At 42.6% G+C, this 26,248-nt stretch overlaps 1 protein-coding gene across 10 annotated transcripts in view; it reads left to right on the top strand.

Moving 5' to 3' along the window:
- fam20b (FAM20B glycosaminoglycan xylosylkinase) overlaps window positions 1–26,248 on the top strand; it is a 174,005-nt gene that overhangs the window by 119,145 nt on the left and 28,612 nt on the right. For 9 of the 10 annotated variants that reach the window (XM_069937705.1, XM_069937713.1, XM_069937706.1 and 6 more), the window contains 2 exons: window positions 10,946–11,137; window positions 15,245–15,304. In XM_069937705.1, the coding sequence (XP_069793806.1) occupies window positions 10,946–11,137; window positions 15,245–15,304 (252 nt within the window). The remainder of the gene's footprint in view (window positions 1–10,945; window positions 11,138–15,244; window positions 15,305–26,248) is intronic. The other variant, XM_069937712.1, reaches the window with a different exon arrangement.

Here is a 26,248-nt window from a genome sequence, read left to right on the forward strand (position 1 = left end):
ATCACATATAATAATGATATTGGTCTATAAGAAGCAAAATTAGTAGAATCTTTATTCTTTTTAAGAATCAAATAAATTGATGCCTCATTTTTAAAAAAAAAACTGAGGCAGGGTTCCCAAAGAGGTGGAGTCCTTAAACTCTTTGCATAACCAAGGAATAAATAGGTTAGCAAATGATTTGGAAAAACTCAACTGTGTTACCCATCTGGACCTAGGTGCTTTACCCGAATGAAGAGAAGTGATAGCTTTAAAAATCTCATCCTCAGAGATAGGTTCCTCTAAAGATGCACAATCATTATGAGACCATTTAGAAAAGTTCAATCGGCCCAGGAAATTATCCATTGAACTTGAATTATCTGGAAAATCACATTTGTATAAAGTCATTAGGCTCCCAACTCTGTTACGAATCTTTGTAATCTGTCTTTTAACTATAGCAGCTTTCAATTGACTAACCAATAGCTTACCAGATCTTTCCCATGTATGGATTTGAGGTTAGCTTTCAATCCGGTAAGTTAAAAGCAAATCATAATCTATCAATTTCTTTAATCTTATTAACCAACAAGATTCTTTCCTCATTTGTTCGCTTTCTCAGCCCTGCCGAATATGAAATAATTTGACTTAGAAGATGTATCCCATAATATTAGGTATCCCATAATATCAAGCCAGACATTTCTTCAGTAGAATTGATTTCAAAAAAGAAAACTATCTGTTCTTTAAAGTTAACAAACTTTTCATCCTGTAACAAAGTAGAATTACAGAAATCCAACTGTAACTGAGAATTTAAGAAATTAGCTGCTTCATAACTATTCTTCCTTTTGTCCCCATCCACTCCCCCTATATCTCTTTCCTACCCTCAATTCCCCAGTAGATATCTCCCCACAGGCAGTGCACAGTTAAGTTATTGAAGTCAGATTTGTGTCTGCAGATTCGCAATGTAGTGGCTGCTACTGCTGGAGAGGTTATGCGCAAAGAAGAGACACACACTATGGGAGTGAATTAAACACTGGTTTATTGTGCTGGGAGCTCTGCTTATAAAGGGTTTAGGAGCCTATCCCTGACGTCATTATGCCACCCGACTGGTGGCATTACGATCTGCTTCCTGGGAGTGATCGTTTAGTGCTATCCAGGAAGCGGCCAATCAGTGAGCCCCTCTCATCCCCGGGTGTGGCTGCTTCCCTAGCTCCACTCTATTGGCTGCCGCTGGCCAGCCCATCGGAGTGGGGTGCTGCAGCCGCGTGCTGCTGAGTCGGGCACCGACTTTGAAGAGCGTAGCCCGTCTCGGCTAACTGTATGCTGCGGGCTCCTGGTATCGGGTCGCTGCTTTGGGCATGGCACGTTCCGTGGCCTGCTACAGTATCACTTTTGCAACATGTTTGAGAGGAAAATGAGTCCTTGTTCACTTGAAACCAAGAGAAGGAATGAGAAAAAAAATTAGACAGAAAATTGAGAGTAAAGATTGTGCTGACTTCACCAAGCTTACTTGCTTGGAATTAATTTCTTAAATTCCTTGACTTAAATTTGTCTCCCTATGTCACCTTGATTTATCTTGTTCTTCTGCAATATGTATTCTTGCTGTGGTTAACTTTATTTTTTTTTTTACCTACCAAACCCCTCATTTCTAAATACAAATCTGAATTTGTTTTTCTCCTAACATCTTTTGTACTTCATTTTATCTTGTCTAGGTTTTATCGTAAACTTGTTCCTATAAGACTTCAGCTCCTGTTTAGTTCCCTCTCCTCGGGCATGTTACACATCCATTCAAGTCTGGTGTGCATTCATCATGTTCTCATAACTTCTCTTTAAACCCCTGCCCATAGCCTCATTAGATTTCCATTTCTCTGACATTATTATAAAAGCACATTGAAATGCTGGAGAAATTCAGCCAGTCTTTCAGCATCCATAGGAGAGAAAGATGTATTGCAGTTTAAAAGGGAGTGGAGTGGGGACTCAGACCATTGTAATTTTGGGTTCGTTGCTGAAAGAGAAAGAGTGAGGGCCTTGGGAGAGCTGTGAGTGTCGGGAACCGGCTGGAGGTGAGTGCAGTTTAAAAGGGAGCAGAGGGAAAGTTGAAGGTTAAACAGAACAGTGATTGGTGGGAGGAGTAATAAAGATATGGGGCAGTGACAAATAAAAACAGGGGTAGCTCAAGGCGAGCTGCCAATGGAGAGAGGACAATGTATTAGTGGCTCAGCATAGGAGTGGGACTTGGAGGCTTTGGCTCACAATGCTTCAGCGAGCAGAGGCTGAGGACTAGCTTGATTCCAGTGAGGTAAAGCCAAATAAGGTGTTTGTATTTAAATTAGGAAGAGTTACCGGATGTACCGCACGAATGGCAGTCTCTTCAATCTGAGGCGCCTGCAAGCTCACACCAAGACACAAGAGCAACTTGTCCGTGAACTACTCTTTGCAGATGATGCTGCTTTAATTGCCCATTCAGAGCCAGCTCTCCAGCGCATGACGTCGTGTTTTGCGGAAACTGCCAAAATGTTTGGCCTGGAAGTCAGCCTGAAGAAAACTGAGGTCCTCCATCAGCCAGCTCCCCACCATGACTACCAGCACCCCCACATCTCCATCGGGCACACAGAACTCAAAATGGTCAAGCAGTTTACCTACCTCGGCTGCACCATTTAATCGGATGCAAGGATCGACAACGAGATAGACAATAGACTCGCCAAGGCAAATAGCGCCTTTGGAAGACTACACAAAAGAGTCTGGAAAAACAACTACCTGAAGAAACACACAAAGATCAGCGTGTACAAAGCCATTGTCATACCCATGCTCCTGTTCGGCTCCGAATCATGGGTCATCTACCGGCATCACCTACACCTCCTAGAATGCTTCCATCAGTGCTGTCTCCGCTCCATCCTCAACATTCTTTGGAGTGACTTCATCACCAACATCGAAGTACTCGAGCTGGCAGAGTCCACAAGCATCGAATCCATGCTGCTGAAGACCCAACTGCGCTGGGTGGGTCACGTCTCCAGAATGGAGGACCATCGCCTTCCCAAGATCGTGTTCAATGGCGAGATCTCCACTGGCCACCGAGACAGAGGTGCACCAAAGAAGAGGTACAAGGACTGCTTAAAGAAATCTCTTGGTGCCTGCCACATTGACCAACGCCAGTGGGCTGATATCGCCTCCAACCATGCATCTTAGCACCTCACAGTTCGGTGGGCAGCAACCTCCTTTGAAGACCACAGAGCCCACGTCACTGACAAAAGACAAAGGAGGAAAAACCCAACACCCAACCCCAACCAATCAATTTTCCCCTGCAACCGTGCCTGCCTGTCCCGCATCGGACTTGTCAGTCACCAACGAGCCTGCAGTAGACGTGGACATACCCCTCCATAAATCTTTGTCCACGAAGCCAAGCCAAAGAAGAAGGATAGGAAGAGTTAATGGAGACAGCTAGGGCAGTGGAATGCTCCAATTGCAGGATGTGGGAAATCTGAGACAGCACAATTGTTCCTGGGAGACTAGGTTAGGGAACTAGAGCTGGATGAACTTCAGATCATTCAAGAGGTAGTGATAGAGAGGAGGCAGGTGACTGTTAGGAAAGGGAAAGGGAATAAGCAGACAGTGCAGAGCACCCCTTGGCTGTTCTCAATGATAAGAATACTGTTTTAGATACTTTTGGGAGGGGAGACGATAGGCGGCTCGAAGTCTCGGCTCAAGGGAAGGGGGGTGGGGAGAAGAGGAGAGCTATGGTGATTAGGGACTCATTGGTTAGATGAGTGAATAGGAGGTTCTGTAAATGAGATCAAGGCTCCCGAATAGTATGTTGCCTCTTGGGTACCAAGGTTAGTGATGTCTCTGATAGAGTTCACAGCATTCGGTGGGGGTGGGGGGGGGAAAGCAACCAAATGTGGTGGTTCACATGGGAACCAATGGCATAGTTAATAACAGTGATGAGGTCCTGAAGAGGGAATACAAGGTGTTAGGTAAGAAATTAAAAAGCAAGATCTCAAGAGTAGTAATCTTAGGATTGCTGCCTGTGCCACACAGGGTAGGATCAGGAAGTTGTGACAGTTGAATGCATGGCTGAAGAGTTGGTGTTGAGGGCAGGGGATCAAATTTGTGGATTATTGAAATTTCTTCTCGGGGGTGGGGGGGGAAGGTCTGGCCTGTACAAAAAGAACCTGAACTGGAATGGGACCAATATCCTGGCGGGCAGGTTTGCTAGAACTGTTGGGGAGGGTTTAAACTAGTTTGGCAGGGGGTGGGAACTAGAATATGAGTGCAGAGATTAGGTCAGAAAGTCAAAGGTTTGATGCTATATGTTCTGAATTTGCGAGAAAGGACAGTCAGGGGACAAAAACAGAAATGTAGCCAGTTAGAGGGTAGAAATGCATCTATTTCAATGCTTGGAGTATTAGGAATAAAGGGGCTGAACTTAGAACATTGATCACTAAGTGGAACTATGATGTTGTGGCCATTGCAGAGATATGGCTGAAGGAAGGACAGGATTAGCTGAGGCACGTACCAGGATTCAGGTGTTATAAAAGGTTAGGATAGGAGGTAAGGGGTGGGGGGGAAGCGATAGCATTACTGGTCAGGGATAATATTGCATCTATAGAAAGGGAGGAGGCTATAGAGGGAGTGTCTACTGAGTTGGTGTGGATGGAAGTCAGAAATAGGAAGAGAACAATCACTGTGTTTGGAGTAATCTATAGGTCCCCAAATAGCTCTCAGGACATCAAGGAGCAGATAAACATGCATATTTTTTTGAATGATCCAGGAAATACAGGGTTGTAGTTATGGGTGGTTTCAACTTCTCTAATATTGACTGGCACCTCCTGAGTGCAAGAATGATAAATAAGGCTGAATTTGCCAGGTGTGTCCAAGAAGGATTCCTGCCACAGTTTGTGGACCAGCCAATGAGAGGAGATAATTCTGGGGGAGCATTTTGGTGAGAGTGACCACAACTCCCTGAGTTAAAGCCATGGACAAGGATAAAAGTAGACAAAATAGTAAAGTGCTTAATTAGGGAAGGGCTAATTACGATGGGATGAGGCAGGATCTAGCAAGAGTAAATTAGAAATAGTTCAAGAGAGAAAGCACAGATCTAATGAGGAGGAAGTTTGGGGACTACTTGTGCTGGTTCAGGGTAGGTTAGTCTCACTAGGACAAGGAAAAAGGAACCATGGTGATGAAACAGGTGATGCAGCTAGTCAAGAGGAAGAAGGAAGTATATATTAGATATAGGAAACAGGAAGGGCTCATGAGATGTAAATGGTAGCCAGGAAGGTGCTTAAGAAAGGTCTTGGGAGAGCTTAAAAGGGGCATGAGAAGGCCTTGGCATGTAGGATTCAGGAGAATCCTAAGACATTCTATGGCTGTGAAGAACAGAAGGATGATGGAATGAAGGTGGGGCCAAAGGATAAAGTACTCAGTAAGTGCCTTGAGGCAAAGGAGTTTGGGGAGGTCCTAAATGAATACTTAAGTATTCACAGAGGAAAAGGAGCTTGATCAGGATGAGGTTGGAATAAAGCAGGCTTGTGTGTTGGACATTGTGGAGAATAAGGAAGAAATAGTGTTGGATTTTCCTAAAAACATTAAGATTGATAAGTCTCCCAGGCCGGATACGATATACCCCAGGTTGCTGTGAAAAGGAAGGAAAGAGATAGCTGGGGCATTGGCTTTGATCTTAAGTTCTCCTTTGCCACAGAGGAGGTGCCAGAGGATTGGACAATAGTAAATGTAGTCCCCTTGTGGAAAAAAAAGTTAATAGGGAGAACCCTGGGAATCATAGACCTGTGAATCTTACATCAGTGGAGAAGATTCTTAAGGATAGGATCTATGAGCATTTGGAGAAGTACAGTCTACTCAAGGATAGTCAACGTGGCTTTGTGAAGGGAAGCTAATGCCTCATGAACCTAATTGAGTTTTTTGAGAAGATAACAAAATAAATTGAGGAGGGTTTAGATGGTAGATGGGGTCTACATGGATTTTAGTAAGGCATTTGAGAATATCACCCATGTAAGACTCATTCACAAAATCTTGAGACATGGGATCCATGGAGCCTTAGTTGTGTGGATAAAAAAATGATTGGTTTCCAGTAGTAGTGTAAGGAAAGTATTCTTCTTGGAGGTCAATCCCTGTTCTTTGTGATTTTTATAAATGACCTAGATGAAGAGGTAGAAGGATGGGTCAGTAAGTTTATGGAAGATACGAAGATGTGGATGGAGCTGAAGTTTGTCAAAGGTTACAAAAGGATATAGACAGCATCCAGATTTGGGTGGAAAAGTGGCAGATGGAGTTTAATCTGAATAAGTGTGAGGAGATGCATTTTAGAAGGACAAACCAGAAGGCTGAGTATAGGGTTAATGGGTGGTTACTTAAGAGTGTGATGAACAGAGAGACCTTAGGGTTCAAATCCATACATCCTTCAAGTTGCTACACAGGTTGATAGGATAGTTAAGAAGGCTAATGGGATGTTGGTCATCATTAGTAGGAGGATTGAATTCAAGAGTAGAGAAATTATTTTGCAACTCTATAAATCTCTGGTGAGACCACACTTAGAGTATTGTGTTCCGTTCTGGTTACTTCATTATAGAAAGAATGTGAAAGCTAAGAAGAGGGTGCAGAGGAGATTTACCATAATGTTGGTTGGATTGGAAAATAAGATTTGGATTAACAGAGCTTGGACTTTTTTCTTTGGAGCATAGAAGGATGAGAAGAGACTTAATTAAGGTCTATAATATTATAAGAGGCATAGATAATAAGGTGGACAGCCAGTGCCTGTTTCCCAAGGCAGCAATAGCAAACACCAGAGGACATGAGTACAAAGTGAAAGGAGGAAAGTTTAGGGAGTTATCAGGGGTAAAATTTTTAAACAGAATTGTGAGTGCCTGAAATGCCTTGCCAGGGATGTTAGTGGAGGCAGAAACATGAGGGACATTTAAGAAACTCCAAGACAGGCACATAGATGGAAGAAAAATAGAGGGTTACAGGGTAGGGAGGAATATATGGGTCAGCACAACATTGAGGGCTGAAGGGGCTGCACTGTGCTGGAGTGTTCTATGGTTTATGTTCTATGCTGACATTTTGAGCTTGAGACCTTTCAAGGAATAAGCAAAATGAGCAAAAAATAGGAAATCTCAGAATACAGTCACTGCTGACTGGGGGAGGAGTCTGGACCAACAAAAGGTGTTTATTGGCTATGATCAGGGGAGAGGTGAGAATTGATTATGTTTGTGTGAAAGGAGACAGGATAAAGGCAGAGAGACAGTGCTGGTGAAGGTGATGGGGAGAGGGTGGGTTTTTTGAAAGTCAGAGAAGTCGATATAAACCTATCTGGTTGGAGAGTGCCTAGTTGGAAGATGAGATGGTGTTCTTCCAATTTGCGGGTGGTCTCAGTCTGGTAGTACATGAGATCATGGATAGACATGTCAGCAAGGGAATGGGATGGGGAATTGAAATAAGTGGCCACTGGGAGATCCACTCTATTGCAGTGGATAGAGCCAAGATGCTCAACAAAGCAGTCTCCCAGTCTGCATCCAGTCTCTGATATAGATGAGACTGCATTATTGACAAAGTCCTCATAAAAATCACAACTACTCTGTATGACTGTGGTTCAGTATCCCTCTTTTCCCTTCAACACTTGATTGCGGTCGTCTGCAATGTCATTCATCACCTCTTCTCCAATATCTGCCCTTGAATGGTTCCACTCTTAATTCATCTAGTCATCACCCAAAAGGCCCTTGCAATGGATTTTTGTCCAATACTTGTAACATTTCTTTGACTCTTGGTGACATCATCTGAATGGATATCAAAATTCCTATGCTGCACTTCATCACCTCATTTATCCACCGCCTCTGCTTTTTCAGGCTTTGCCATTCTGGATGGATCAGAACTTTCTCCAGTTAAACACTGGGAAGACTTGAGCCTTTAACCTCTGTTCAGAACTCGGTGTCAATCTCTGTTCTGTTTGTTGCATCATGTTAATCCTGGACAGCTCCAGCTGGAAAGACGACTAGCTCTGAAATCCCCTCCTTAAACAACTGCAATTCTCCTGTAAAAAGAAACTACAGTCTTCTTTTGATAATGTTAATTCATCCCATTGCAGTGGGATGTTTTATGTTAAATTGTGTTGGAAGTATAGATTCATAATGTGCACATGGAACAACTGTCAAGTGTTACAGCACCATTTAAATGTTTAACAAAAATCTCTGAGCTCCCCTTCAGCTTCAATAAATTCAAGATAATTGATGAAGGCTGTTTTGCTCAACTTGGTTCATCCATCCAATTTTAGCACCATCTTGGTATCTGCATACCACCAAGTCTTCCTACTTTCCCTTTGGCTACATCTGCCTTATTTATTTGTGTCTGTAGGATGCCTTTATTTTCTTGCTATTCTGGCTAGTTTGCTCTTTTCCATTCTCCATGAATCTGGGTATCCAAGACTCTGCTTCCAATATCCTAATTTCAAAATTCTACTCTCCCATCTCATTGTATAATGCATAATGGTTTTTGTTCCAATGATATCCTGATTTTCACATCTTCATCCTAATTTACACATTTTTCTGTGCCTTGTGCTTGTACCCCTCCTATTCAATATCTTAGATGGAAGCTCACTGCTGTTCCATTTCTGGTCTTTTCTGATTTATATCACTCCACATTTAAGCACATCTTCAGCTGAGTCTGATTATTGTTCCAAAATTCCCTTGATAATCTCCGTACCACTCTCCTGCTTTAAGATATTCTATTACTACATCTTTGATAAAGCTTTAGGTCATCTGTCCTTTTGTGTCTGTGTCATATTTTAGTAAAAAAATTGCTTTTGGATATTTTTCATTGCTGAAGATGCTTGTGAATGTTTTAAAAAATGCAAAGAATTCCATTGCTCTACATGAAAGTAGATTTATTTATAATCTCTTTTTGGGAAATTATTCCTTTGCAGACACCTTCTCAGAATTAATTAGCTTGAAGTTGTTTTTATGACTGCCAAAGTATTGTTCCCTTGCATCTTAATTTAGAACAGAATTTATATTTTAATTCCCTTTACTCTCCATCTGTTCTTCTTTTCATAGACTCGTTAGACTTATTCAAAATAAAGGCTCAAGGGAGCCCCCTCTAAGCTTTTCTTGAACTACTGGATTATTATACATATGCCTGCAAAAGAATTTTGGGTTCCCTTTTATTTTGATATACTATTTTTGTACTCTGCTTGACTGTTCTTCATCCTCTCCTTTTTCAGCTTGCTGTATTCAGACCATTTCTAATTCATCTGACATGCATCATAAATCCCTGTTATTTTTGTTCCATTATATACTCTCTCCCTTGGCAACCAAATTTGGTCCCCATTTCTTGCCTCTCATGGAAATGTGCCTAGTTTGCTATTGAAACGTCTCTTATAGTTCTGATATAATTTTACTTGCTGATCTTTGTTTCATATTATCTAAGCCAGTTTACTTTCATGCATTGAAGTTTGAAATTTCTCATCTTTGGAATTACCAATCTAAACCTTTTGCTGATTCATGTTCCACGTTCACCTAATTTTCCAGATATATCAATCTGGCCTCTCATTTTGGACTGAAAACTAATCAACTAATGTTTTCTTGAAAGTATTCAAGAAATTACTCCCTTTGGCCTTTAATGTTAATCTGATGAATGTTAATGTAATTGAATGTCCCCTGCATCATTAATTATCTTGTAACCTTGTGGTTCCCTTTGTTGACATGTTTATTATTAATTTAACAGCCCAAATAGCCTTCTTTCCATTTTAACTTTTCCTTGAGTTTTGAAATGCTGGATTGAATGAGCCATTTATAATTTTTAGATTGATTAAAAAGATTATTTGTTGTTAATTTTAAATTATATGTCTATTGTAATTTAATCCAAGCTCATAAAAGGGGTTAATAAACTATAATATTCACCATCCAGTTATCTCTCTGCTTTTCTCTGATATAATTTTTGTCAAACAACTCCATTCCTTTACCCTTCTGAGGATGGTCCTGCCTACAGCTAACGTGCACCACCACAGCATCTCTCTTCTCCCCTCCTCACCCAATTCTCCAAATTCCTTTTATCCTGTGTTGTTGCTATCACAGTTATTCCCTTTGTCACCACCTTTTATTGTCCTCAATAGATATTTTTCTATTGGGGGCTTTCTTACCTGTGGCAAAAAAGAAGGCCTGTGTTGGGCTGTTTTGTTGGTGCTAGTTCTTTGAATGAGTGTTTTGACTCATGAATTTATTTCTCCACATTTTCTCCAAAACCCTGCAAACCTCTTTAAAAGGTCGAATCAATCCATTTCCTCCAATTTGTAATAACTTTACTAGTGCCTGTTCTATTCGAAGTTGACTAAAAATAAGGGGATCAGATCAAATATATTAAAACCTATTTCTTTCTATAGCCATGGGAGTTTTATTTGATTCCTTGCCATTTTAAGCAATAACTTTTTTCTATAGTTTTTAAAACTAATGTTAGTTAATTTCTAAAATCTTAACAAGATCTGCACTGAAGATGCCACAGTGTAATTGGTGATCTGATTGTAGCTGAAAGAGGACAAACTTGCAGTGGATTTTTCCTCACAATGAGTAGTGGGCATATGGAACAAGCTAAAGGTGGAGCTGAGAGAAGCAGGAAAGCTACAATGATTAAAAAAAACATTCAATCAGTTGCATCGAGGAAAGGTTGAGGGATTTGAGCAAAAGCTGGTTAATGGTGTTAATGTAGATAAGCATGATTATTGGCATAGATGAATTGGGCTGAAGGGTCTGTTTCCATGCTATCTAATGCTGAATATATACAGTATGTACAATTACAGTGCCTGCAGACTTTCTTGTTCAACTACATGCATATGTAGTCTCTTTTGAAAATTATTCTTTTGCATTTTGAAGAAAAGGTTGCATTCCTTGTAATGAAAGCCAGAAAAACAGTACACTGGAATGGAATAAATAATTTTTTTTTGTATTTTGGACACGACTTCTCGGTCTAACAGGTGGGAATATGATGAGAGTTACTGTGATGCAGTAAAGAAGACCCCTCCATATGATTCTGGTCCTCGCCTCTTGGATATAATAGACACAGCGATTTTTGACTACTTGATTGGAAATGCAGACCGTCATCATTATGAGAGTTTTCAAGATGATGGTGGAGCGAGCATGTTAATTTTGTTGGACAATGCAAAAAGGTACCTGAAGTTTCATTGCATAAACACTAATCAGTACATTAGAGATAATCCTACTGTTATACCTGGTTGAGTAAGAGAAAGTTGCCCTTGCAGAATTCACAAATCGCTGCCCAGACATGTGAGATGTGGAATTTGTGAGGGTGGGGAAGACAAGTAAATAAATCCACACAATTTTTATTCAACTCTCTTGATTCATGTGCAGATGATGTCCCATGGAAAATCATGATGTTATCTGTTTTCTCGGAACACAACCTCCTGTGGTGCGAGGGTCAACTGTATTGCTTAATTAACCAACATAATATCAATTTATGGGTAAATGAGGAAAGAGAATGACTAAAAAAGGTCTGCAGATGCTGGACTCAAGTGCAATACACAAATGTGTTGTTGGTCATGCAGCATCCATAGTTAATAAAGGGAAACCAATGTTTCAGGCTTGTGCCCTTCATCAGGGCTTGGCACCAGCATCTGCAGACTTTCTTGTCCCTGATGTTTGTATATTTTAAAAATGACAACTTTTTTTAAAATAAATTGACTGCAGGATACCTCAACTGCAGACACAATATCACTCAGCTCTGGATCACCTAGAAAACAGCAATTCGTACTTGTCCCTGATGTTTGTATATTTTAAAAATGACAACTTTTTTAAAAATAAATTGACTGCAGGATACCTCAACTGCAGACACAATATCACTCAGCTCTGGATCACCTAGAAAACAGCAATTCGTACATACAACTGCTCTTCATCAACTACAGCTGATCTGTCAACACCATTATTCCTTCAGTGCTGGTCAACAGGCTCCAAACCCTCAGTCTGTGCACTCACCTCTACAACTGGATCTTTGACTTCCTCATTGGAAGACCAGTCAGTATGAATTGGAAACATTGTCTCCCTCTCTCTGACAACACGTGCGCACCTCAAGGATGTGTGCTTGGCCCACTATACTCCCCACTCCACTCATGACTGTATGGCTAGACACAATTCTAAAGCTATCTACAAATTTTCCCATGACACTGCAGTTGTTGGCACAATCAAGACAGCAATGAGGAAACATACAGGAGGGAGATGGATCGGTTCATTGAGTGCTGTCACACTAACAGCCTTTCACTCAACGTCAGCAAAACCAAGGAGATGATTGTGGACTTGAGGAAGTTAAAACAGAAACCAGTCCTCATCGAGGGGTCAGCAGTGGAGAGAGTCAAAAAACAAATTCCTGGGTGTCAACATCTCTGAGGATCTGTCCTGGAGACTTCATGTCGATGCAATCATGAAGTAGGCTCACCAGCAGCTATATGCTGTGAGGAGTTTGAGGAGATTTGGAATGTCACCGAATGTCAGACTTATACAGATTTACCCTGGAGAGCATTCTAGCTGGTTGCATCACTGTCTGATACAGAGGTGCCAATGTTAAAAACAAGAAAAAACTCGAGGGTTGTTGATTCGGCCTGCGACTTCACGTGCACCAGTCTTCTTTCCATCAAGGAAATTTATAAGGGGTGCTGTCTTAAGAAAGCAGCCACTCTCCTCAAGGATCCTCACCACCAAGGCCATGCTCACCCAGTGGGAAAGAGATACAGGAGTATAAGAGCTAGCAGCACCAGGCTGAGAAACAGCTCCTTACTGTGGGCAGTGAGAATACTGAATGACCAAAGGAACTGCTCACACTAACCATCCGAGACTTTAATCGCTACTAAACAATATTTATTTATTTAATATATGTATGTTTGTCCTTCATATGTATTGTTTGTCTGTATGTGTGTTATGTCTGATTGGCTGACTACACGTTTTGCCCCAAGAACCAAACAATGTGGTTTCATCAGGTTTACTTGTGTACTCAGATGATGATAAAGATGAACTTTTCAAAATCTGCCTGAAGTTCATGATTAAACTTAAACTTTCTTGTTTACAGCGTACATGGTATTTGGCTCAGACTGTTATTCAGGTTTCTTGTTTGCAAAGCCAACAATTATTTTGATCAGCAGGAGGAATTCACTAGGTCAAGTAGCATCTGTGGATGACATTTTGGATTGAGGCTCTGCATCAGAACTCCAAGCTAAGAGAGAAGTTAGATAATATAAAGAGATGGGAGGGACAGGTGGAACCAGATGAGGAGAGGGTGATGTGGAGATGTTTCCTGACTCGCTAGTTCTTCCAGATCACAGTATCTGCAGGCTCTTGTGTCTCTGTTTCCTGATCTACCCGCGATTCACAGTTGCCTTGTAGAGGGTGGATTCTTATACCAGATACCACATTCAAGCCAGTTTCTGTACAAAAATATGAGTCCTTTGTGAGCAGTTGACAGAAAAATGACTAGTGCGGTTACTTGATTTCTGACCCTAATAGTCATCTTATGGGCAGATTCTTTGAAAGCCTTGACTGGCAATTATGAACCTGATTGCTTGTACTAGTGTTATTTATCCAGATGAAGGTTAGCCTAATTGCAGGGAATGTCGAGCAGTCCTCCTTCCAACAGAAAAAAAATTCTACAGTATTCTACTTGATGTCTCATCTTGAGAATTGGCAGGCACCACCCCCTTTCACTGACCCAGGCTCCAAAGAGGTATTTTTAGGCTCATTATTGATCACAGAAGAAGATAGTAAAGAGGGTTGGTGCGAGGACGCAGCCTTGCTTCACGCCGTTGTCAATGGAGAAGGGTTCAGAGAGCTCATTGCTGTATCTGACCTGACCTTGTTGGTTTTCGTGCAGTTGGATAACCATGTTGAGGAACTTGGGGGGCATCCGAGGCACTCTAGTATTTGCCAAAGCCCTTTCCTGCTCACGGTGTCAAAGGCTTTGGTGAGATCAACAAAGGTGATGCTGAAACAAGCCATGAAAGACCTCAACAATGAAGACGCTGTTTACATCTGGTACCACATGGATGGCAGTCTCTTCAATCTGAGGCGCCTGCAAGCTCACACCAAGACACAAGAGCAACTTGTCCGTGAACTACTCTTTGCAGACGATGCCGCTTTAGTTGCCCATTTGGAGCCAGCTCTCCAGCGCATGACGTCCTGTTTTGCAGAAACTGCCAAAATGTTTGGCCTGGAAGTCAGCCTGAAGAAAACTGAGGTCCTCCATCAGCCAGCTCCCCACCATGACTACCAGCCCCCCACATCTCCATCGGGCACACAGAACTCAAAATGGTCAAGCAGTTTACCTACCTCGGCTGCACCATTTAATCGGATGCAAGGATCGACAACGAGATAGACAATAGACTCGCCAAGGCAAATAGCGCCTTTGGAAGACTACACAAAAGAGTCTGGAAAAACAACCACCTGAAGAAACACACAAAGATCAGCGTGTACAAAGCCGTTGTCATACCCACGCTCCTGTTCGGCTCCGAATCATGGGTCATCTACCGGCATCACCTACACCTCCTAGAATGCTTCCATCAGTGCTGTCTCCGCTCCATCCTCAACATTCTTTGGAGTGACTTCATCACCAACATCGAAGTACTCGAGCTGGCAGAGTCCGGAAGCATCGAATCCATGCTGCTGAAGACCCAACTGCGCTGGGTGGGTCATGTCTCCAGAATGGAGGACCATCGCCTTCCCAAGATCGTGTTATATGGCGAGCTCTCCACTGGCCACCGAGACAGAGGTGCACCAAAGAAGAGGTACAAGGACTGCTTAAAGAAATCTCTTGGTGCCTGCCACATTGACCAACGCCAGTGGGCTGATCTCGCCTCCAACCGTGCATCTTGGCGCCTCACAGTTCGGCGGGCAGCAACCTCCTTTGAAGAAGACCGCAGAGCCCACCTGACTGACAAAAGACAAAGGAGGAAAAACCCAACATCCAACCCCAACCAACCAATTTTCCCTAGCAACCGCTGCAACCATGCCTGCCTGTCCCGCATCGGACTTGTCAGTCACCAACGAGCCTCAGCAGACGTGGACGTACCCCTCCATAAATCTTCGTCTGCGAAGCCAAGCCAAAGAAAGATTGATCACAGAGCAGTGTCCGAGTGAGTCCCTGGGAGGAAATGAGATCTCTGGTACTCAGCAGGTCAGGGATGTTGAAAATGGGGAGGTGGGAGTTGTTTGGGTTTAGGATCGGTTTCTGGGAGATGTTAATGAGGTTTTAAAGTTATTTTTGTTTCTGTTTCCAGTTTTGGGACTCCAACTTTGGATGAAAGAAGCATTTTAGCATCTGTTTATCAGTGTTGCATGTAAGTACCCTGCATTATGAAAGTTTACTTTAAAGTATTAACTGCTAATCTGTGAATTATCTGTCACTTTAAAAACCTGTCCCAGATTTTCATTGAAGCAATCGAGTCTTTTTGAAATGTAAAATTTATGTTATATTGGCGTCATTTTTTTCTTTCTATGAGCAATTGTCAAAACACCGTAGTGTTTGGATACTTGTGCGATTCACTCAAATGTTGCAGAGTGGTTTCATATGAGTGTGTTTTCTTTATCTCAGACCATTGCTCTGATAGTCTCCAATGCAAAGGACACTAAAACTCCAGTTCACTGAGCCCCATTCAAATATATCACCTTAGAGGCTTCAAGATTCAAGATTCCTTTATTGTCATGTAATAGTACAGTAGATATTACATGAGACCTTCTGCCTGATGTAAGGCAGATAGTCACCCGGCACCCCTTACAGAACAAGAGAAAAAGAAGCAAAAGAGAGCCCCTTCAGTGTACTCACCAGTGCTCCTGCAACTGCACAGACTTCTGTTCGATCCATTGGCATCCCAATCTCCAGATCTTAAACTCCAACACAATGAGGAAACCTTCAGCATCCGATGCCCTTGGGGAGCCCTTCTTGCCCTCAGAACCCTCTCGAATTCAGATTCCAATACTTGTTTCTCATGGGCCAGTCTCCAGCAGCCTGTGTGAATCAACTGACTGAATTTGCACTTAACCAATGTGAGTCCTCAGTGATTGAGCCCCTCATGATTCAACACTGTGGTAACAGTCCTGTAGGGTGTCTCCCTCTCTTTCTCAAAGAGGGCTGTTCTCCCAGTTTCCGATACCCTGCACTGGTCTGCTGCTCCCAGTCTGCAGCTCACCGTGGCTGCTACTGAGCACAGGTGTCATCATTTTGGGCACAGACCTGTGATTGCAGGATTTTAGTTTAAAAACACCGTGGGCTCCTCTAACAGGCGGTTTAATGTAGAACTGGGTTACTGAACCCTTCAGAGCAGCACTGTGCCTCCACTCTTCTGGATCCACTCCAGAGGTGGCACTGCAATCACAGCAGCTTAGGCAGCATCGCATTTTTTTTCCCTCCAAAGTGACTTAGCAGTAAAATTGTTTTAAATCCATTGTTCTTGTGGAATTGTCATTCATAAATAGATTACTTGATTTATTTAATGAATTAATGTTTTTGTAGACTGATTTTTTTTTTGAATATCCTTAAATTTTAAATTTAGACATGCAGCCTAGTAACACGACTTTTTGGCGCATGACCCTGTGCCATCCAATTACACCCAATTGACCTACAAGCCTCCAGTACATTTTTTTGAAGGGAAGCAGAGCCCCCAGGGAACACCCATGCAGACATGGGGAGAACAGATTCAGATTTATTGTCAGGTGAAGCAGAATTCAAGAGTAGGGAGGTTATGATGAAATTGTACAAGGCATTGGTGAGGCCAAATTTGGAGTACTGTGTACAGTTTTGGTCACCAAATTATAGGAAAGATATAAACAAAATAGAGAGAGTGCAGAGAAGGTTCACGAGAATGTTGACAGGATTTCAGGGTCTGAGTTACAGGGAAAGGTTGTGCAGAGTGGGGCTTTTTTCTCTGGAGCGTAGAAGATTGAGAGGATACTTGATAGAGGTGTTTAAGATTTTAAAAGGGACAGACGGAGTAAATGTGGATAGGCTTTTTCAATTAAGAAAGGGGGAGATTCAAACTAGAGGACATGGTTTAAGATTGAAGGGGGAAAATTATAAGGGGAACATGAGGGGAAATTTCTGTACACAGAGGGTGGTGGGGATGTGGAATGAGCTTCCGGCAGACGTGGTCGAGGCGGGATCATTGGTTACATTTAAGGAAAGACTGGATCGTTACATGGATAGGAGGGGACTAGAGGGGTATGGACCGGGTGCTGGTCAGTGGGGATTTGCTACGGCATGGACTAGTAGGGCCGAACTGGCCTGTTCTGTGCTGTAAGTGGTTATATGGTTATAATTGCCACTTGTTGGTAGTTCAAATAAAATTGATGAACACAGTGTATACATGTAAACAACTAAAAAACTATAAACTGATAACTAATGTAAACAAACTGTAATTAGGGTTGTGTGGACCTCCTGCACTACTGCCTTAGAAGGGTCTGCATTTAAACGAGATTTGCTCTATCTTCCACGGGAGTTCTCAATGATTCTCACTGGAGTTTATGTCCTTTTCGATTCCGATTACAACCAGGCACTTGCAGAGCTCTAAGATGTGATCAGTCAATGAGACAGCGCACTACAAATATCAGTCGGCAGCTTTAATCAGACCTGCGTCAAAAAAAAAAACACTGCCCAACTAACACCAGCATATAACCTGTTGTACAAGAGGTCCCAGCACACCCGATCTCTGCTTCACCAAGATAAGGAAGACCTACCGTTCTTTCCCAAGACTGCATTTTGGCAAGTCTGATCACCTGGCTCCTTCTGCCTTCATACAGACAGGGGGAAAAAGAGAGGCTCCAAAATCAGGTCAGCTAGAAGGTGGTCACAGGAGATTGAAGAATGGTAACAGTACTTCTTTGAGTCAGAGATTGGGTGGTATTCAAGGACTCAGCAGAGAATCACCAGGGCTGTCACAGACTTTATCAGAACAACTGTGTATGAGTGTGTCCGCAACGAATCGTTCAGGGTTTTCCCCAACCAGAAGCCCTGAATGAATAATGAAATCCAGAACCTGCTGAAAGCTAAGATTGCAGGAATTGAAGTCTGGAGATCCAGATCAATGTAGAAAGAGCAGGTATGACCTGTGAAAATCTATCTTTCGGGTGAAGTGGAGATTCTGGATGAAAATTGAATCAAAGAACACCTGACACAATGGAATGACCTAAATGCCATAACTTGCTACAAAACCAAATCCGGTAAAGTAGCAGATGGTAAAGCTTCGCTCCTAGAGGAACTCAATGCATTTTACACCCAACTTGACGACAATAATAGCAAAGAACCACCCCTCCGCACCCCCACGTCCACTGATGATCCTATCCTATCATCTGAGGATGATGTGCATGCTGACGTCAGGCGAGTGAATCTGAGGAAAGCATCCATCCCAGATGGAATTTCTGGTTAAGTATTAAAAATCTGTGGTGACCAACTTACCAAGGTATTCATGGATATCTTTCTATCTCACTCCACCTGTTTCAAATAGGTGTCAATCATACTGGTATACAAGAAGAGTGTAGTAACCTGCCTTAATGATTGTTGGCCAGTAGCACTTACATCAGCAGTTTTGAAGTGTTTTGAAAGGCTGGTGTCGAAGCCTATCAGCTCCTGTCTGAGCAGTGACATGGATATGTTCCAGTTTGCCTATCTTAGCAACAGGACTACAGCGGATGCCATCTCACTAGTTCTACACAAAGTCCTGGAACATCTGGACAGTTTCATCAGGATACTCTTTATCAACTACAGTTTGGCATTTAACACCATAAACCTCTCAAAACTGATTAGCAAACTCCTAGTCCTGGGACTCAACAGCCCACTCTGTAATTGGATCATGGATTTCCTCACCTCCATACTACAATCAGTGAGGATTGGTAAGAATATCTCCACAATCTCCTTCAGTACTGGAGTACCACAGGGCTGTGTTCTTAGCCTCCTGCTCTACTCATTTTACACCTATGACTGTGTGGCTCGGTACGACACTAGCACCATCTACAAATTTGCTGATGGTTCCACTGTAGTGGGTTGTATAAAGAACAGGTGGGAGATTGAAAACTTGGCTGATTGGGGCACCAACAACAACCTTGTACTCAATGTCTTCAAAACTAAAGAGCTCTATTATTGACTTCAAGAAGAAAAAGCCAGAGGTATACAATCCAGTGATCATTGGGGAATCAGAAGTGGAGAGGGTGAGTAAATCTAAGTTCTTGGGAGTCACTATCTCGGAGGATCTTTGCTGGAGCCAACAAACTAATATCATGAAGAAAGCACATCAGTGCCTCTACTTCCTCAGGAGTTTGCTAAGGTTTGATATGACATCAGAAACCCTGGCAAATTTCTTTAGATTTGTGGTGGAAAGTGTGCTGACCGGCTGCATCACGGTCTGGAATGGAGATACCAACACCCTGGACTGTAAAGCCCACCTAAAGATAGTGGACACAGCCCAGGACATCACAGTCAAATTCCTCCCCACTATTGAGAACATCTACAAGGAACATTACCATTGGAGAGCAGCAGCAATCGTCAAGGATCCACATCATCCAGAGCACACCCTGTTCTCACTGCTGCCTTCAGGGAAGAGGTATAGGTGCCACCAGGTTCAGGAACAGCTGCTACCCCTCTACCATCAGCTCCTCAACAAAATCAATCAGGGACTCATTCAAGGAGTCTTACTTGTGCACTTTAATTATTTTTTTTGAATACAACATAAACTCCTTACACACAGATTTGAACCCTGGTCCCAGTCACTGGCACTGTACCAGTTTTGCGCTAACTGCTACACTAACCATGCCATCCTCTTGAAGATCTTTTGATATTTTAATTAAAAGGGTCAATAGTAAACTATTGGCCCATCATGAAGGCCATCAGTACAGAATAGATTAGAGCTCCTTTTGTCACACCCTGTTGTCATTTGTTGTCAAGCTGACTCAACTAAAGCATTACAATTTTTATTTATTAGCAATTGCAACCGTTGTTAATGATATCATTGTCTAACATAATACAACTTCTGTGATATTGAGGAAATGTCAAGTTCACACCCAAAGCAAGCTTGTACGAAAGGAAATGGCCAGCCAAGTGCAAAACTCAGAGAGATGGAGAGGTTCTGAATAAAGACAAAGCTGACTGGAGAAAGAGTTCCAGATCAACAAAAGATGTTAATTTGATATAATAAAAGGAGAGGTGAAAATTGATTTTTGGCTCTGTAAAAGGAGGGTGCCCAGACGGAAGATGAGATGTTGTTATTGTCCCAGCAGACCTATCATGTCTGCATGCTCCTGCCCCACCAAAGTGGCATCCACTGACCTGTACTCCATTTTGTTCTCCTGGTCCAGTACCTCCCCACCAATATCCGAGGCACTTCACACGTCCTCCCATCACTTCAAAAACTTACATTTCCCTGAACTTGATCGCCTCATGTATTCCATGGACATTGTTAGGTCTGCTTTGTTCATGAATGAGTGAGACAAACACCAGGCTGAGTCGAAATCAGGGTTCTTTGTTCTTTATTACCGGATTGTAACACTTGCGACTAACAAAGTTAGTCGGAGAATGCATTCTGCCGTTATCAGCAAAATGGTGATTTTTTATACCCTTGGATACATGCTTAGAACATCATCATATCATTACTTGTCCAATGACTAAAACTGTTGCTATCCTTTCCCTGCTAGCTTCCTGCCTCTCAATCCATCAATGTCTCTCTTAAACTGTTGCTATCCTTTCCCTGCTAGCTTCCTGCCTCTCAATCCATCAATGTCTCTCTTATCTTGTAAGTACAAGGATGCATTCTGTTACTCCTTAGTACTGGGTGACTCCTTCTCCGGTCCCATCTCATGATGTTTTACCTAACAGGAGTACAAGGACACCTCCCCTTCTTGTTACTGCCCTGTACAGGGTAACTCCCTACACATTCCCATCTCATGATGTTTTACCTTACAACATCCAATCACTATACACCTCCATCCCCCATACAGAAGGCCTCAAAATCCTTTGTTTCTTTTGGGACAAAAGATCCCTCTCCACCACCACCCTCTTCCCACTGGCAGAACTTGTCATCTCCCTCAATAATTTCTCCTTTGACTCATCCCACTTTCTCCGGGTCTAAGGGGTAGCCATGGGTACCCATGTGAGCTCCAGCTATCCTTGCCTTTTTGTTGACTACATGGAGCAATTCATACTATAAGCCTGCACAGGAAAAACACCTCATCTCTTACTCCGATACATCGTCAACTAGTTTGGTGCTGCTGCCTCGTGCACTCATGATGAGCTCATCAACTTCATCTACTTTGCTGTCAACTTCCACCCCAAGCTCAAATTCACTTAATCCATCTCTAGCAGCACTCTCCCTTTCCTTGATTTATCTGCTTCCATATAGGGAGACAAACTCTTGACAGACATTTTCTACAAACCCACTAACTCCCACAGCTAACTCGATGGCTCCTGTCCCCTGTAAGGATTCCATTACTTTCTCTCAATTCCTTTGTCTCCATTGCATCTGCTCCAAGGACAAGGACTTTCATGCCAGATCATCCACTATGTCCTCTTCCTTTGAACAATGTGGCCTTCCCTCTACCACAATCAACTTGGCATTCACCCAAATTTCCTCCACTACCCACACATCTTCCCTGGCCCCCCTCCACTCTATGCACAACATGAACAGGATTATGCTTGTCCTCACCTACCACCTCACCACTCTCCATGCCCAACATGTCCTCCACCATTTCCACCACCTACTATGCAATCCCACCACTAAACACATATTCCCCTTTCCATCTTCCTCAGAGTTCACTCCCTCTGTGACTCCCTTGTCCACTCCTCCTTTCCCACCAATCATCCTCTTGGCACCTATCCTTGTGCCCAAATGTCCTCATCACCATTCGGGGCCCCAAACATTCCTTCCAAGTGAAGTAAAGTTTCACGTGAATCTGCAAGGATCATTTACTGCATCTGGTGCCCCTGTTGTGGTCTCCTCTACAGCAAAGAGAGGGCACGGGGAGATCCTCGGCTCTGCTGTAATAGGGTGGATCTCCCAGTGTCCACCCATTTGAATTCCCTGTCCCATTCCCTTGCTGACATCTCTGTCCATGATCTTGTGCACTGCCAGACTGAGATCACTCGCAAATTAGAGGAACTGTGGCGACCCGCAATTGCGGAAATCGGGCTGGCACCTCAAGTGACAGCAGATGCAGACAGAGATCGCTAAAGCGACTCCCAGGACAACGAACCGGCAGGGGTAGAAGCTGGGGCAGCATCAGACCAACAGCCTTAAAATGGCATTGGTCAAGCTGCCCAGCTAACTCAGCAGAAACAGGCTGGGGAAGAAGGGCATTCATATGCATGGTTGTTCCCGCTCGCTATTATTATTCAAATGGATGACTCAGTCAATCAGCAAAACCGGCGGGAACTTGAATAGTATAAAAGCAACCTTTCCAGCCCTAATAGAGGAGTGAGCTTAACCAGCCACACTGTGTGTGTGTGTGTGTGTGTGTGTGTGTGTGTGTGTGTGTGTGTGTGTGTGTGTGTGTGTGTGTGTGTGTGTGTGTGTGTGTGTGTGTGTGTGTGTGTGTGTGTGTGTGTGTGTGTGTGTGTGTGTGTGTGTGTGTGTGGCGGTCAGCTACAGAACAACACTTCATCTTCCATCTGGGCACCCTCCAACCAAATGGCATTAACATTGACTTCTCTGGCTTTCGTAAACACCCCTTCTTCCCCATTGCCTTTTCCCAGCTTTCTCTGTCTGTCTCTTTCATTTTCCCTCTGTCTCTTTTCACAGAGCCAAAATAACTTCTCATCTCTTGTATCCAATTAACACCTTGTGTTGGTCTGGACTCTTCCCCCAGCCAACTTTGCCTTTATTCTGAGCTGTCCTGTTCTCTGCTTATCCTTTGATTATTCCTTGAAGAAAGCTCAGCCCCGAAATGACAATAATATATTTTTTTACCTCCAATGAACGCTGTAATAAATGCTGAGTTCCTTCAGCATTTCTGTGTGTTTTTTACCATTGCCTGGAATTGTTGCTTGCAACCTCCTCACCCCCAGCTTAATGTATCCATATAGAAGAGATACCCAGGTAGTCTGTGGTATCTTATATTCCAGAGGCATGGCTTGAGCAGCAACAGAGGCTCCAACAGTGACCTGAGAAGGTTATGCTTCCCATCTGCTTTAAGAGAATTAATAGCCCATGAAGTGCCACTCCTAGCTTGGCCAGGCATGGACACTTGTTTAAGGCCTGATAATCTACATCCTAGGGTACTTAAGGAAGTGGCCATTCAGATAGCAGATGCTTTAAGAATTATTTTCCAGAACTCGATAGACTCAGGATCAGTACCCATGGATTGGAGGGTAGCTAATGTTACCCCACTATTTAAAAAGGCGGGTAGAGAAAAAGCGGGGAATGATAGGCCGGTGAGCCTTACATCAGTAGTGGGCAAAATGATGGAATCCATTATTAAGGATGTAATAGCAGAGCATATGACTAGCAGAGAAGGGATCGGACAGAATCGACATGGATTTACAAAAGGTAAATCGTGCTTGACAAATCTATTGGAATTCTTTGAGATGGTGACAGGTAAAATAGATGGGGGAGAGCTAGTGGATGTGGTGTACCTGGACTTCCAAAAGGCCTTCGATAAGTTCCCACATAAACGACTGGCATGCAAAATCAAGGCTCATGGGATTGGGGGCAAGGTATTGATGAGGATTGAGAACTGGCTGGCAGATAGAAGACAGAGAGTTGGGATAAACGGCTCGTTTTCTGAGTGGCAGGCAATGACCAGTGGGGTGCCACAGGGATCTGTACTGGGACCCCCAGCTGTTCACAATTTATATTAATGATCTAGATGAGGGGATTGGATGTAATATCTCCAAATTTGCAGACGACACTAAGCTAGGAGGGGTTGTGTGCACTGAAGAGGGGGGGTCAGGAAGCTCCAGTGTGATCTGAATAAATTGGGAGACTGGGCAGATACACGGCAAATGCACTACAATGTGGATAAATGTGAGGTTATCCACTTTGGTAATACAAACTGGAGGGCAGATTACTATTTGAATGGCAATAGATTGGGAGATGGGGAAGTGCAGAGAGAGTCAGGGATTCTTGTGCACCAGTCACTGAAGACGAGCATGCAGGTACAGCAGGCGGTTAAAAAGGCAAATAGTATGTTGGCCTTCATACCAAGAGGGTTTGAGTATGGGAATAAGGATACCTTAAGAATCCTTGGTCTGTACAGGGCCTTGGTGAGACCACACCTGGAGTATTGTGTGCAGTTTTGGTCACCTTATCTAAGGAAGGATGTTCTTGCAACGGAGGGAGTGCAGAGGCGATTTACCAGGCTGATACCTGGAATGGCAGGAATGACTTATGAGGAAAGATTGCGCAATTTGGGATTGTACTCGCTGGAGTTTAGAAGATTGAGAGGGGATCTCATAGAGACATATAAAATTCTGGCAGGACTGGTCAGAATGGATGCAGATGGGATGTTTCCAATGGTGGGGGAGTCCAGAACCCGGCGCCATGGTTCGAGGATAATAGGCAAACCATTTAGGACCGAGATGAGGAGGAATTTCTTTACCCAGAGGATGGTGAATCTGTGGAATTCTTTGCCACAGAGGGCAGTAGAGGCAGGTTCATTGAATATATTTAAGAGGGAATTAGATGTATTTCTTCAGTATAGGGTAATTAGGGGTTACGAAGAGAAGGCGGGGACGGGGTACTGAACTTTAAGATCAGCCATGATCTCATTGAATGGCAGAGCAGGCTCGAAGGGCCGAATGACCTACTCCTGCTCCTATCTTCTATGTTTCTATTTTTTTTAATATTTGTTCTATTCACAGATAGAACCATAGAGCATTACTGCACAGAAACTGGTCCCTTCAGCTCTTCTGGTCTGTGCTAAACTTTTTTTTTGCAGGGTGCAGGTGTGACATGACCAGCCATGCAGTAACATTCCAGAAATGATTAAATATGTGTTGGTAAATTCTAATGGAAGCAATGAATATCAAGCAACAAATTCCAGGTCACCATGCAGGATGAGAAAAGAGAATATAGTGTATTTTTATAAATCCTTTCAGTGTTTTTATGGGTTCCACTGTTAATTTCTTTAATCGCACTTCAAGACAAATATTCTGATTTGATTATTGTCAGAATACATACATGACATACCACCCTGAGATTCTTTTTCCTGCGGGCGAGGGAGAATTGCCACTTATTGACAGTGCAAAACAGATTTAAAAAATGCAAACAAACTGACTGCAATACAGAGTTGTGGGGGGGGGGGGGGGGTGATATGAATAAAGTACCAAAGTAAGAGTTCTTAAAGAAGTCCCTGATTTAGTTTATGGTGGAGGGGTACCCCAAGCAAAATGAAATTGCTTTCTTATCCATAGCTGGAGGAAATAATGAGGGTATCTGAATTAGTTGGAGAGCTATGGTAACTTGCATGAGCAACAGCGTAATTCATGAACTATTCATCTCCTGATGCTAATGTATGAGTAGACCCAAAAATGAGCTATTCTAAGATGCCTGGAAGTCATTTCTTAAAGTTGTAAGGTGAAAATTACAAAATGAATCTAACTTTATTACGTTAATTCATTTACAGTGTACATTCCATTTAAACACAGCAAAAGGCTGGTGAAAATTCTATTCCAGGAATGTTTTGCTTGAACTGCTCTTTTCACTCTATTTAAATTGGCATTTCTGTTGTCTGAATGTTCCACACTGATTACACTGGACAACAAATTTTTTCAAAAGGTTTGCTTGCTGAAAAAAAATTGGGTATTATTATAAACAATTTATTTTCTTTTTAATATATTTTTATTGAATTTAACATAATAAGCATGCATAATAAATGATGATAACATAATGAATTGCATATTGTAACCACTGGAATTGACAACAAAATTCATGACAAAATAACCACACAAAGCGTTTTTAAGAGTGAATCAAATGGATTTACTCTTCGTCATCTGGGCCACCTTTTAAAAGCCCGAATCACGTGCTCGACATCCACTAATGTCATCACACACTGATGTCACATAGCTGGTTTTATGCCTCCTGGGATTTGTCGTGGTGCCATAGCACAGCTACAGTATAAGCAAATACATACTAAAGGGAGAGGAGAAAAAAACTAAATAATAAAATGTGCATATCTACATTAATAGTTGCTTGTAATAACTCAATCTAGTAATAAACATAATGAATGCAACCATGTCAGACCCATTATTGGACTGTTATATTAAAATAAGGTTTTAAATTAACCTAAAGGACTAAATTAATCTAATC

This window comes from Narcine bancroftii, chromosome 5 (genome assembly GCF_036971445.1).
Source record: "Narcine bancroftii isolate sNarBan1 chromosome 5, sNarBan1.hap1, whole genome shotgun sequence".
Taxonomy (NCBI): domain Eukaryota; kingdom Metazoa; phylum Chordata; class Chondrichthyes; order Torpediniformes; family Narcinidae; genus Narcine; species Narcine bancroftii.